This window comes from Oncorhynchus clarkii, chromosome 17 (assembly GCF_045791955.1).
Source record: "Oncorhynchus clarkii lewisi isolate Uvic-CL-2024 chromosome 17, UVic_Ocla_1.0, whole genome shotgun sequence".
In the NCBI taxonomy this organism is placed as follows: domain Eukaryota; kingdom Metazoa; phylum Chordata; class Actinopteri; order Salmoniformes; family Salmonidae; genus Oncorhynchus; species Oncorhynchus clarkii.
Window position 1 is genome coordinate 17,391,356 of NC_092163.1, and position 15,052 is coordinate 17,406,407.

At 44.4% G+C, this 15,052-nt stretch overlaps 1 protein-coding gene across 1 annotated transcript in view; it reads right to left on the reverse strand.

The window, feature by feature from the left end:
- Nucleotides 1-13,518, reverse strand: part of LOC139370395 (serine/threonine-protein kinase N1-like) — a 55,201-nt gene extending 41,683 nt beyond the window's left edge. The window contains exon 1 of the mRNA XM_071109844.1: nt 12,767-13,518. Within this exon, the coding sequence (XP_070965945.1) occupies nt 12,767-12,847 (81 nt within the window). The 5' untranslated portion in view covers nt 12,848-13,518. The remainder of the gene's footprint in view (nt 1-12,766) is intronic.
- Nucleotides 13,519-15,052: the final 1,534 nt, after the last annotated feature.

Below are 15,052 nucleotides of genomic sequence, written 5' to 3' on the forward strand. Positions count from 1 at the left end.
CAAATGAACAACAAAACAGCACAGCAAGTAAGTGAAAGAAACAGGTTTTGATGACGTTTTACTCCTAATAGGGAAATACGTAAATGCCAACAAAATAACTTTTTGGACAGTGTGGTGTGTGGTGTGTAACCTTTATTTAACTAGGCAAGTCAGTTAAGAAGAAATTCTTATTTACAATGACGGCCTACCCCGGCCAAACCCGGACGATGCTGGGCAAATTGTGCGCCGCCCATTGAGACTTCCAATCACGGCCGGATGTGATACAGCCTGGATTCGAACCAGGGACTGTAGTGACGCCTCTTGCACTGAGATGCCGTGTGTATGTTTACTAATTAACTGTACTAGAAAGCTTAAAAAGGCTGCTAAAATGTTTGTTATCGGTATCTTTTATTTTTTTCTGCAAGAAAGATATTGGATATCGGTATTGGCCAAAAATGTTATATTGGTGGATCTCTTCATCAAACCCACTACAGCCTACTCCAGTTGTAAAGTGTTGCCATTAACTCAATATTAAAAGGTGGTGAGACATACATTACATACTCACAGAAAGCTGTGACTCCTCTCTGTAATAGAACAACAGCAGTGGCTTTGAAAACGGTCTCTTTCCAGCAATAGCATTTTGAGCAATGTTCATGTGCTTCTCAGAATGCATCTTTCCCTCCTCCGTGTGCACAGTGGAGAGAGGGAGTGAGAGTCAGCAGCCAACAGGGACAGGCAGATACTTTTATAACAGGATTCAACTAAATGCATAGGCTATTACTGTTGACCAAATCAGTCAAATGGTCGATTGTTTGGTCGATAGACAAAGAAAATCTTGGCCAAACAACAGCCTATCAGTAGCAAATATCTAAGAAAATAAATATGAAACAAGAGACACCTGTCTTATTCGCACCCATCTCAGTGAACTAATCCATTGCGGAGGCTGGGGGATGTCACAGTCCAAGAGGAAGAGGAGTGTGGCCAAGATGCACAATGCATGTCTCTCTCCAGAATGCGCTCTCTCCCACCAATTTGTGCACATTCATAGTCTTATAACCTCATTTTGTGAATTGTTTGCATTTGATTGTTAGTGTCAATCAATTCTCCATTACATACACACAAAAGTATGTGGACACCCCTTCAAATGAGTGGATTCGGATCATGCAATCTACATAGACAAACATTGGGAGTAGAATGGCCTTACTGAAGAGCTCAGTGACCATCATAGGATGCCACCTTTTCAACAAGTCAGTTTGTCAAATTTCTGCCCTGCTAGAGCTGCCTTGGTCAACTGTAAGTGCTGTTATTGTGAAGTGGAAATGTCAAGGAGCAACACCGGCTCAGCGGCAAAGTGGTAGGCCACACAAGCTCAGAGAACGGGACTGGCAAGTGCTGAAGCACACAGTGCATAAAAATCGTCTGTCCTCGGTTGCAACACTCACTACCGAGTTCCAAACTGCCTCCGGAAGCAACATCAGCACAATAACTGTTCGTCGGGAGCTTCATGAAATGGGTTTCCATGGCTGAGCAGCCACACTCAAGCCTAAGACCACCATGCGCAATGCCGAGTGGTGTAAAGCTAGCTGCCACTGGTGCAGTGGAAACGCGTTCTCTGGAGTGATGAATCACGCTTCCCCATCTGGCAGTCCGACAGACGAATCTGGGTTTGACGGATGCCAGAAGAACGCTACCCAATACATAGTGCCACTGTAAACTGTAAAGTTTGGTGGTCTGGGGCTGTTTTTCATGGTTCGGGCTAGGCCCCTTAGTTCCAGTGAAGGGAAATCTTTTTTATTACTCCTTTTCCTCCCCAATTTCGTGACATCCAATTGGTAGTTACAGTCTTGTCCCATCGCTGCAACTCCCTGACGGACTCGGGGGAGGCGAAGGTTGAGAGCCATGCATCCTCCGAAACACAACCCAACCAAGCCGCACTGCTTCTTGACACAAAGCCAGCTTAACCCCGGAAGCCAGCCACACCAAAGTGACGGAGTTAACGCTGTACACCTGACGGCCGTGTAAGCGTGCATGCGGCTGGAGGGCCACAGGAGTTGCCAGAGCGCATGGGACAAGAACATCTCTGCCGGCCAAACCCTCCCCTAACTCGGACTACGCTGGGTCAATTGTGCGCCGCCGCCCCAAGGCTCTTCCGACCGTGGCCGGATGTGACAGAGCCTGGACTCGAACCAGGATCTCTAGTGGCACAGCTAGCAACTGCGACACAGTGCCTTAGACCACTGCACCATTCGGGAGGCCCGTGAAGGGAAATCTTAACGCTACAGCATACAGTGACATTCTAGACGATTCTGTGCTTTCAACTTTGTGGCAAGAGTTTGGGGAAGGTCCGTTCCTGTTTCAGCATGACAACGCCACTGTGCACAAAGCAAGGTCCATACAGAAATGGTTTGTTGAGATCGGTGTGGAAAAACTTGACTGACCTGCAAAAAGCCCTGACCTCAACCCAAGTGAACACCTTTGGGATGAATTGGAACGCTATGTGCCAGGCCGAATCTCCCAACATCAGTGCCCGACCTAACCAATACTCGTGGCTGAATGAAAGTAAGTCCCCGCAGCAATGTTCCAACATCTAGTGGAAAGCCTTGCCAGAAGACTGGAGGCTGTTATAGCAGAAAACGGGGACCAACTCCATATTAATGCCCATTATTTTGGAATGAGATGTTCGACAATGAGGTGTTATGAGAACGTATATTTGCCCATCTTTTGATTATAGCTAGCTTAATTTCAGTCAACTGCTCCTGCAGAGGTCAGGCTCTGTTCAACTTTAGCTTCTAACTTCCTCCTTCTAGCCAGTTAGTTATAGCTATCTACCTGGCTAATGGCTAGAGCTACCTAGACATCTGACTGAAATATCAGCGACTATTTACCAGTTTGACACTCATTCTCCAAGAGTCAGTGGTTCTGTTGACACGGCAGAAGTCAAGGGATATTAAAAAACTTCCCTGTCAGCGGCGTCTCTGCTACTTGCCAGTGTAGGTCTGGGTTAAGGTAGTTTGTTTCACCGCTCGGCCTATGTTGTGGGTGGAGTTTCCCGTTGTGACAGAGTGGTGACTGAATGCGCTGCTAACAAGGCAAATCCGGGGGAGCAGGCGAACATGATTGCACTCGTTCCCAGAGGTAGGCACAATTACAACTCAGCTCAAGACGCCTTCTGAGAGTTGATCAATGCTGAGAACGCAATAAAAAGTGGGTAAACGATAATTAACAAAATACAAAAAGGTGAGTCAATGCTATTTCACAAATAAAAAGGTGCGTAAACAGAGTTTACCTTCCACTACATCCCCGTTTGGGTCTGGAAAAACCCATTCATGAACATCAATATCCTGCAATATCCTGGATCTACATTCGCCCAACATTTTAACGATCGATGTGACGTTTGGCAGCGCCTAATCAGTCAGTTCTGCACCTGCCTGGCTGAGTGGCAGTGTGGGTGGAATGAGCAAGCTCACCTGGAAACCAGAGCGCGAAACAAGTGAGGAAATTAAACTCTGTAGTCTGCCTGGAAATTAAATTTGCAAGACCAATAGATTTCTCTTATATTTTTCATATTAACACATTTGATCATTTTCTGTTCTCCACCCATTTCACTATACCGTTTACACCTTCTGTATCTTGTGAATGTGACAAATGTGTTTGCCAAGGACTAGATAGTGTATTTTTACATGGCGTTTTCCTTATTGTAGGCTACTACTTTCACCACTTTTAGTCTTGAAATCTTTGGTAGTTTACTACACTACCTTACCCTGTTAAGCACATGGCCTCGCATGCAAATCTTTAAAGAGATGGGTGGGGCTAAGGCTTAAGAGGGTCTGAACAATGCTGAATAGGTGTAGACAAAGAAGAGCTCTCCAGTAGGTATACCTAAACATTTAAGGGCCATTTCCTCAAAAGTGGGATCACAAGTTTATCAACTTTCAAAGCAGAATTACTTTCCCATTGTTCCTCAACTGCAGTGTATGATGTACCATTTCGTAGCTCTGAGTCTCTACCTTTATCCAATGTAAAAAAATATTTTGCTACCTGAGACCGAATCGAGGTGGTGGGTCACATATATGAAGGCCACACGTATCCACTTTCAAAGTGAATGCCTTTGTTTACAGGTTTTGTGCCATTTAATTTAACATTGGCAAATGATTCAGTAAAAAAAAAAAAACTGTGTGCCTTTTTAATGCAATGCCTTGCTGTTAATAGATCGCAAAGCAGCATTAACTTAGCTAAACTTTTAGAAATTACCAGTTCACTGTCTCACCCATAGCCTGAAAATGCATCTCATGTGCAAGTGCGCTGTTTAGCTCACATGTGCAGGCTGAAGGACATTTAAGACTAATTCTAGTGCGGATCGCTAAAATAATGATTATGATAATAAGTCCAAAATTACGTTCTGGTATGGTTTAAACTTGGAAGCCAAGCTTGAGTTATCAGTGTAGCCTGTTATCACCTGGACATGTTGAAATATCTTCAAGGCTAGAATAAAAACCTCCAGGCATCCGTGATAATGGTTCATTTATTGAGAGAGAAAAAAAATGAATTATAGGGGGGAGTTTGGAAAAAACTAATCCCGCCTGGAATAAAACTAATCCTCTGGAATAATGGACAATCTGGGGTAATAATTACATAACCAATGTTCTCTAGTAATACTAGTCCCCTGCAAAGTGAGCTTTATTCCTGTTAGCTCCTAGTAGAGCAAAGAGCAGATGAACTCCAGATCAATTAGGCCTACGACACAAAATGCACTGTGTGGGCTGGGGGCCGAAACGTACGTCAGTTCAGTAATGGAACCACCCCCAACATCAACATATGTGAAAATGGCACGTTTCTATGTTTTGTAATAAAAAACAGGAGGGGTTACCAATGACATCAACCAATTAGTTGGAAACATGCATCTTCCTCTCTGCTTTTTACTACCAAACATAGAAATAAACCATTATCACATATGTCGATGTTGTGGTGGTGCAGGAGATGATGAATATGAAGTTTAACCATTTTGAAATGTTAGGCTGACGTCTGTGGCTAAGTGAATCCAGGACTTGCAGAGACAAGTTAACACCACAGCAGAAGTGGATCCTGAGGTTGAGTGACACATTAGTTAAAGCTAGAATCCTTCATTGAAACAACAAATTGTTTTGGTAGAAAGCTGAGGGATGGGCCTGGAGAAATGTAACCACTCAAAATTCATAGAGCTATATATTTTTTTTTAAACAACACGGGGGATACATATAATTAATTTATATGTCCAAATAATAATTCTCTCTTTAATAATAGTAGTAGGCTATGTTCAGGCAAAAAACTAAAACAAAGGCTGCATCTGAAACGACACCCTTGTAGTTCACTGTGGGGGAAAGGCCACAGGGTGCTATTTCAGATGCATGCAAAGCCTAACCATTTCTGGAACATGTAAGTGGGCGTGGAAGAGATGGGTTTATTTTCGTGCCAAAAACCAATGCGTGTTAATGGGATGAGGACACTGGTTCTCTGCTTCAATGTCCTGCAGGATACTTCAATACAGCGTCACGGTGTAGTGATGGGTCATGGCCACTGGCTTTTAAACAACAAGGCATGACTGTGTGTGTGTGTGTGTGTGTGTGTGTGTGTGTGTGTGTGTGTGTGTGTGTGTGTGTGTGTGTGTGTGTGTGTGTGTGTGTGTGTGTGTGTGTGTGTGTGTGTCAGCTGAGACTCATCCTGTCCATAGATTGAGAGGTAGAGAGATGGGCATGTGTATGATGGCAGGCAAAACCAATTACACACATAATCTCATGGGAAAAGAACATTATGGTTGAAGGGAATGAGAACAAGGAGTCGAGAACAGATCGACATCTTCCAGGGTGGTTAAATGTGGTTTGGGTTGGTAGTGGGGAGGATTTCTCTACTAATCAAAAATAGACTGCAGGGTATATGAAGTGATGGTGGGATTGCTAAGGGACAGGATGTTGTCAAATCATTACGTTGGATGGATTACAGTTAGGGAAGGTTACGGCTGGATGGACACATGTTATTTCCAATGATAGATTTTAACCACAACTAACTAACAACCCTTTAGAACTATGTGATAAAGTCATAAAATGCTTAAAAACATTACATCATGGTATTTGTATGGAGAATACTGTATGGGGTGGACACACTAACCCACTCCTCTCTCTTCCGCCTCTGCCGAGTCACTGCGCCCCACAGCACGCTGGGTAGTGGTGTGTCTTGTGCACACTAACGGACCTCTTAAACTGGTACTGTAACTAGAATGACCCTGGTACTGTAACTAGAATGACCCCTAGAATGACCCTGTTTCTGTGTGGTCACAGCTGGACGACTGGGCTTAGGTCCTTGTGTTGTTTTAAAAGACTCCTCAATAACAGCTGGATCACAAGTAGAAAATACTAGTCCTTGTGTGGCAGGCATATTCATGTGTGTGTGGCGTGCATGGATGTGTGTACAGTAAGTGATAGGAGGTTCGTTTCCAGGAGAGTGGCGAGCTGCAACGTGGTGCTGCTGAACCATGACTAACAGCCAACTGTGAAGAACTACTGCCTGTCTGCCTGGGAGCTCCAACTGTGAAGAACTACTGCCTGTCTGCCTGGGAGCTCCAACTGTGCCAGAGAATAGCAGAGCTCTCTCACAGGAGGAATACAAGTGTGTGTGTGTGTGTGTGTCAGAGCGTGAGAGTGAAACAGCAGGGCCAGAAGGCATGAGCCCCGTGCAGAAGACACGGCTCTTCAAAATGAACAGCACAGTGACAGCAGCACTACATCAGCAACATTGTGGGCTGTTACAGCACAATGGTCTGAAAGCCGGAGAGACACATTTCATCAGAGTTAACATGGAACATATATTTGAGCACCTCTGCAAAAGAGAGCTATCAAATACTAGGAAGATAGAGAAAATAGCCTACATATGGCATTGTTCATTGTAGCTCCTAGTAGAGCAAAGAGCCTATGAAATAAAGATCAATTAAGCTTATGGCTCAGAATGCACTGTGTGGGCTGGGGGCCGATACTTTACATTGCATCACATCAGTTACCGTTAAGGTTAGGCTACAGGTTCCATGACAAGTTCAGCAGGTCTGTGGCCAACTGAATCCCGGACTTGCAGAGACAAGTCAACACCACAGCAGGAATGGACCCTGAGGTTCGAGTGACACATTGATTAATAATAGTAGTTGGACTTGTTCAGCCAGACAAAGGCTTCATCTGAAATAGCACCCTAGCAGTGCACTATAGGGAATAGGATGCACTATAGGGAATAGGCAACAGGGTGCCATTTTAGACACATCCACAGTGAAACAATTTGTGGACCATGTAAGAGGATGTGGAAGAGATTGGTTCAACGTTTGGTCTATTTTAGGGTCTGAGACCAAAGCTTGTTAAATGGGATGAGGACACTGGTTCTCTGATTCAATTTCCTGTCGAATCCTTATTCAGTAAATATAGCATCAAGGTTTAGTTATGGGTCATGGCCACTAACTTCTTAGCCAAGGCATGTGTGTGTGACGGTTTGCGTGTTTTTGTGATTGTGTGTGTGTGTTGCGTGACAGCTGAGATCCTGTCTATAGATTGAGTGGTGGAGAGATACGCATGTGTATGATGGCAGGCAAAACCAAATTACACACATAATCGCATGGGAAAATAAGATTATGGTTGAAGTGAATGAGAACAAGGAGTCGAGAGCAGATCAACATGTTTTCGGGCGGTTAAATGTGGTTTGGGTTGGGAGTGGGGAGGATTTCTCTACTAATCAAAAATGGATGACAGGGTGTATGAAGTGAGGGTTGGACGGGAAGTTATCAAATCATTACGTTGGATGGATTACAGTTAGGGAAGGTTACGGCTGGATGGACACACTTCCATGTTATTTCCAATGATAGATTTTAGCCACAACTGACAACCCTTTAAGAACTATGTGGTAAAGTAATAAAAATGCTTAAAAACATTACATCATGATTCATTACATAAGCAACTTATCCTTTTAAGGTCTTCCAATCTAATGCTTTCCTCGCCCCCCACCCCATTCCATCCTCGCCCCCCACCCCATTCCATCCTCGCCCCCCACCCCATTCCATCCTCGCCCCCCACCTCATTCCATCCTCGCCCCCCACCTCATTCCATCCTCGCCCCCCACCTCATTCCATCCTCGCCCCCCACCTCATTCCATCCTCGCCCCCCACCTCATTCCATCCTCGTCTCCCACCACATTCTATCCTCGTCTCCCATCTCACTATATGCTCGTCTCCCATCTCATTATATCCTTGTCTCCCATCTCTGAGAGTGTTTAAGCCTCTGTAGCTTCACATCCCGCCTTAACCACTAACCCCACCATTGACTCTGAATGGGAAGACATCCCAAAGGGGCCTCTAATCTGCTGTAAATGGGCCAGGTAGTGCGCGTGTGTGTGTGTGTGTGTGTGTCAGACACCACAGAGTAGACTAGGCATAAAACTATGAGCTCATCCACCCCCAACAGGCATTGCCATGGCAGCACAGCTCCAGGTAACACACTTGATACACCTGCCTCCTGTCCTCTGGGTGTTCCGACTGTCCACCCAACTGACTCAAGCCACGCCCATTTCAGAGGCAGGTGGATATTCAAGTGTGTGTGATACTGTGAGAGAATTCTTCAAAATAGTTGTAGTGGCTTGAATAGAGATAATCTTACAGGAAATGAATCCAATTATTATTATTATTATCTTTCTACAATGTTTACCTTCATATATTATTTTTTTCATTCGACCACAGAACAAACACTGGGCTCTTTTACACTGAGTGAACCAACCTCTCTCTAAATGTCATCTGTGTAACCTGATCTGTAGTAGATTCAAATAAGAGGATTGTTTAAAGAGAGAGGCCTTATTCCCTAGTCATTTATACCCTCATCGCCAAAGAGTAGACAGGGGACTGAGTGGGTGACACACTCAAAATCATATTTACAGCCCTGACTGAACAACCCAAACACAATTTCAATGTTTACTTCCCTTCAATAAATAATACCCCTCCTACCATGCAATGTACACAATCCATAGCAGTTATGAAAAATCCCATCTGGGATATAGACGTCTGATTTGAGCTTTACTCTGCTGAAGTAGTGCAACTAACGTCCTGCACCTTTGAAGATAAAATCGGACACACTGTCACACGATCTGGCCTGAAGTGAAACAAATAGGCTAACAGTGGGAAAACCAACACTGAACATGTCTAACGACACAGTGACAAACTGCTGTAAAAGTGCTTAAATGGATAGTTTGGGATGTATCTACTTTCCCAGAGACAGATGAACTTGTGGATAACATTATGAAGAAAGTTAGAAGTAGTTTCGCGGGCCAATACTAAATAGCGTTAGAGCAATGACTAGAAGTCTATGGGAACAGCTTAGCGCAATGCCGAAGTCGACAGTCTTCGAGTCATTGCGCTGAAGCTAGTTAGCAACTTCCTTCAAACTGCCCGCAGAGACATGAAAATGGTATCCACAAGTTCATCTGAACGGGGAAGTGGATAAAGAGCTTCACTGCCAAAATCCTGAACTATCCCAATAAAAAAAGACTACTGTTATCTAATTATACCCATTGGATAAGATCCTGAGGCCCCATCCCTCCATACTCAGTGTGGAAAAACGAGGAGTCAGCGAAAGAACGGAGAGAGCAGCTGGTGCATGACCACGTTCCATCAGAGGCTCCATTGCCTGTGAGTGGACAGACACACACACACACACACACACACACACACACACACACACACACACACACACACACACACACACACACACACACACACACACACACACACACACACACACACACACACACACACACACACACACACACACACACACACAGCGTATAGCAGAAGAGAAAGAGGAAAGGAGAGAGGAAAGAGGAGAGGTGATGTCATGGCAGGGTGTGAACTGTGGATGAGGTTGGGACTGGGGAGGGAGGGGCTGCAACAGAGGGGCGAGGTCATGAGGACGGCAGGATGTTCGCCCAGGGGATGGCAGGGAGCGACATAAGACAAAATACACAGGGGCACGTGTATGGACATTGGACACACATGCACACACAAAACTAGGGCTTCCCTATACAAATCAGATGGCCCAAATAGGCAAACACATCTACACAAACAACACACACATCTACCCAAACACACACTCACACGTGAAAGCATGTCAACACAAAAGTGAGTACTCCACCTCGACCTGTGGGCCATTGACAAACACACAAACTCCCACACAAAACAAACAGACACAGACATGATGCCACACCATGGGGCCTTGCTTTAACCTATTCCTGAAGGTGTGTCCAACCAGGACAGGATGGGGAAACACAGTGCATTGGTGAATGTGATCTAGCGCTGCAGTCAGGACAATGGGGGCCGTTGTGCTGCTATGGAACCTCATCATCAGCATAATGCCCTTTACAGCCCCCCCCCCCCACCACAGTCACACTCACACTGTGCTACTGGGAGTGGGACACAGACAGCCAGCATAGACACCGCATGGAGACACTGTCTGACAGTGGCCAGTAAGAAAACAGTGCATGGACTGTGTCGACCAGCAAGAGCCGAGATCAAAGATAGCCAATAGGGACATCAAATGGGGGCAGTCAGTGACAGCCAGTAAGGACACAGTCCTGTGCGTGGGAATGTCTCAGTTAACAAGAAAAGTTCTGCGGATAAGAGTCGACAAGGAAATACCATTCTCCTATAAATCGAGAGCATAAGGCCTATTCCTCTTAAATACAAAATAAAAATAATCAAAGAAGTAGCTTAAGCAACTCAATTGTGAACAGCATGGCTCTCATTGTCTCTGGTAGCATGTTGTTTATTTAACTAGGCAAGTCAGTAAAGAACAAATTCTTATGTTACAATGACGGCCTAATGCATTAGCTAGTGTGAGTCTGCCTACATGGCCACAGGGCCTTGGCTTGCTGAAAAAGCTTGAGATATGTGCATAGTAGTCTCATTACGTCATGCAGCTGTTTAAGTGAACGATCCCATATGCATTACCCTGAGTGTCGGTCTTTAGTGTGTGTGTGAACATGCAAAACTGGAAAAAAGTATTGATGAATGTATGTTCAGGGATATTTAATCCAACGTTCTCCCTTCTAAAATGTCTGCTCTCACTAGCAAACATCCCTGTGCCCCGCTCCATTCTGGTTCCCCCTGACCTTTAGGAGGAAGTGTGACACTGTTTAGGTTCAGATTCTTATTATCGGCTTATTTTGTATCAGTCTTCCTGTTTGTGTGGGAAACAAAAAGGTGTGCTGTGAAGAAGCTAAACCTCCCCACCACTGAAGACATTGGAGTCTGATTATGACAAACTTGATCAACTGCCAGACCTGCAGAGGTCTTCAGTTTGAGTCACCAGACCAGACCAGTGTACGTGTTGGCTGAGGGGATAATGGCTCCCTGTCTGTGCCTCCAAACCAGAGTTCCCACTTCGTCACTGTGGCTTGAGTCAGTCCCCCAAGCTTGCCCTCTCTCAGATGTGCCCTCCTCCATTGTGTGTGAACCTGCCGAGGCTATGAAGACGGGAAAAACCGACCTCGAGAGAGAGAGAGAGGTGACTGCCTGGTACTGCTTTCTAGTATTATCTTGTACGGTCGCTATACAAATAATTGGCTACGGTGCAAAGTATGGAATCGTAAGCCAGTTAGGCCTATTTGGGGGAAGACTATTTAAGTTCCAACCAATGAGAGAAATTGGAATAGATTTGAAAACGTGAATGAATAAATCATCCCTGATAACAGAGTGTGAAAAAAATATGTTCAATAGTACAGCAAACCCATGTGGCAAGCAGTGTGACTCGATGACATCATCAAGACTAGTTAGTAAAGAAGGGTGAAGTAACAGAGCTTTATCAACAGTCAGATGGGAAAGCAGCACTTAAACAGGAAGCTTTATTCAACACACTTCAGAGTTGGGTTCATGACTTGCTGACACGCACAAGGTAAATGTTGGGGTAAAAAGAGGGCCGACTGCTTACTTGTCACTAAACTAGAGCAGGGGCAAGAGGAACTTAGTGTCTTTGTGAGAGTGGTGGTGACACCTGTGCTGAGTTGTTCATAACCCCCACTGTAAAGAACATCAGTCTTGATGTTCAAATACATAAATCATTGCACCAACTCTGTCAAATCCTGCATCAGGATACAGTCAAGTAAAGTAGTCTAAATGACAAAATTACCCCAGCTCAATGTCAGTCACTTTAGTGGTGTGAATTTCCTTTTCGTATTTCACATTCTCCTTAATATTATTCTAAGTGCTTGCTATAGTCGAAGCGCATTACTCAAACTGTCAGAAATGAGTTAGCAATAACGACTGTTGCTACAAACATATCCCCCCCCCCCCCCCCTCTTGAAAAGGGTCCATTCCAAAAAGGTTGGGAACCTTGTGACTGCTATTGGTTCTTCTCAGACTCAAGATGGTTCTGAGAACTGGTGAGGTCCACTGGGATGTGTGTGTATTTATGTGTTTGTGTGTTTAAGTGTGTGTCAAACACCCGCCCAGTATTGTGCTCGCCCGGCCAGGAGCTCCTCGCATATGCATTTGGCTGCAATGAGGAACCAATGAGGAAACATGCCAAGGTTACAATGCAGGACACCACAAGTGTATTGACAAAATACAGAGCACAAAGAGCGTACTGCATCGTCGTAAATGCAGATAAATGATTATTTAGCCATAGAAAATAGAACACCGCATTGAGTTTCCATTGATGTCTAATGGTAGATACCCCAGCTATTGATAACGTACATTATAGCACCGTTGTCATTACACTGTAACAGCAACGTAACAACTTACTTGTATCGAGTCATTCGCCATCGTCGTTCTTTGTGTCGTGTTCCAGTGATGATGCCGTTCTAGACCAGACCAACTGGACATATGCGATTGTCCGGAGTACTCCAAATGAATTTAGGCAGCTAGATTATCAATTCAATCAATTGTCGCTCAAATATGTGCTCTGCACAAAAACCTCACCACTATATTGTCTGAGATGAAGGAACTTTTAAAAACAATTCTTAACCAATGGTCAAAAATAATCCCATTGTTGTGCCGCCTCAACTGCCCAAAGAAGCTGGTGATCCCAAAATGTTAGTCTAGTTGTTCTGACTAATGGTTCGTTCAACAAATACACAATGTTCCCGGGTGAGTGTCTTTAAAATATCAGTACGATAAAAGCTTGAAACAAAACTGTTTGATTCAGCTCATTGTTCTTTTCTTTGAAGGCTAGCTATCAACAGCTAGAGCACAAGGGGAACAGACGGCACGACTCCGTCCCTATCCGCGTAACACTCCGAAGAGGGATAGAGATCCATTGCTAACATAAAACGCTACAGAGGCAGAAAAACTGTCTTCGTAGTAACATCCGTGAAACACGCGTCAGTCTCCCAAGTATCACATGCAACAAAAGCCTTATTTCAAACGAGACGACCGTATGCTTCCCTCGAGCAAAGTACCGAATGACCGAAGGGTGTCACCGGTAAAAGCGTTGTTGTTTGCTCTTCGTTCGGTTTTGGAGGGCAGAGGAATATCGCCTTGTCTGTCCGCGCATTGCCGATGATGGCTTGAGCGAGAGGCTACACTTTTTTTCTGATGGAGCTGCGCGCGGATGCGCTGGCACAACGTGTACGGTAGGTAGCATGAGCGCGCCCAAGGTATCATGTGACCATTGCCAGACCATGGATTTGTCATTTACAACTTCTCCGAATGAACACTGTTGCTTATCTTTCCCATATCCCAAATGTGCAATGTAGCCAGACACAAAACAACTGTTATTGGTATTACTCTGCTTACAAGTAATAATGTGCTCATGTAATCACAACCAGAAGATAAATGGAGTACAGTTACAGTAGAATCAAAAGTATATGACTGTAAAGTATTTAATATCACAAATCTACAAGGTAAACTCATTATCTAATATTGAAAACAAACCCAAATATATAGTGGCTATATACTAGCCTACATTAAGCAAATGCCATAATGGGGCACCAACAAGCCATTAGGTCAATACATAACAATAATGCCAAAGACGAACTGAGGTACAGTGTTGTGCAGAAGAAGTGTGTGTGTGTGTGTGTGTGTGTGTGTGTGTGTGTGTGTGTGTGTGTGTGTGTGTGTGTGTGTGTGTGTGTGTGTGTGTGTGTGTGTGTGTGTGTGTGTGAGATGTACTGGGCAGCAGGTAGCCTAGAGGTTAAGAGTGTTGGGCCAGTAACTGAAAGGTTGCTGGTTCGACTTCCAAAACCGGCAAGGTGGAAAAATATGCCGTTCTACCCTTGAGCAAGGCATTTAACCCCCAACAACAACTGCTTCAGAGGGGTTGGGTTAAATGCGGAAGACATTTCGGTTGAATGCATTCAGCTGTGCAACTGACTAGTTATCCCCTTTCCCTATTGGCCTCCTTATCACTACATAAGCAGAAACTCAAACTATAGCTGAATAAAACTACAACAAATCGCAGGGCATGCAAATGGGATATTTGCTTACCATAGAATTTGACACTGCCAGAGGGAGACAGACGGAAGAGCAAAGGAGCACCTGGTCATAGGTGATGATAGGTGAAAAACATCACACAAAGGCTATGAAAATGCACACCAGAAACAGCCTGCTTACATCTGATAGCGGTAATGAGCAGGCTAAATAAACATAGCCTACATCATCATGTCTTTTATCAAATTTCCTTGTGGACAGGTGTTTATTTTATTTTACCTTGGGCAGTTTCCAGGCTATTGCTTGATGGAGTATATTATGGGGAATACATCTGCAATATTTTTTTTTCTTTTTTCTTGGTCCTCTATAGCTATATCTATTTTTTTTTTGCGAATTGGATTGATCCCCTCTACTACACGGAACCTCACTAATCCTACCGACGGAAACGCAAGAGGTGGCTAAAAACAATCCTCCATCCTATGCTAGCTTGCTACCGATGGCCCGGCTAGCAGTCTAAATAGCCGTGACCCAAACCAACCTCATTACTCACTGGACCCTTTTGATCACTCGACTAAGCATGCCTCTCCTTAATGTCAATATGCCTTGTCCATTGCTGTTCTGGTTAGTGTTTATTGGCTTATTTCACTATAGAGCCTCTAG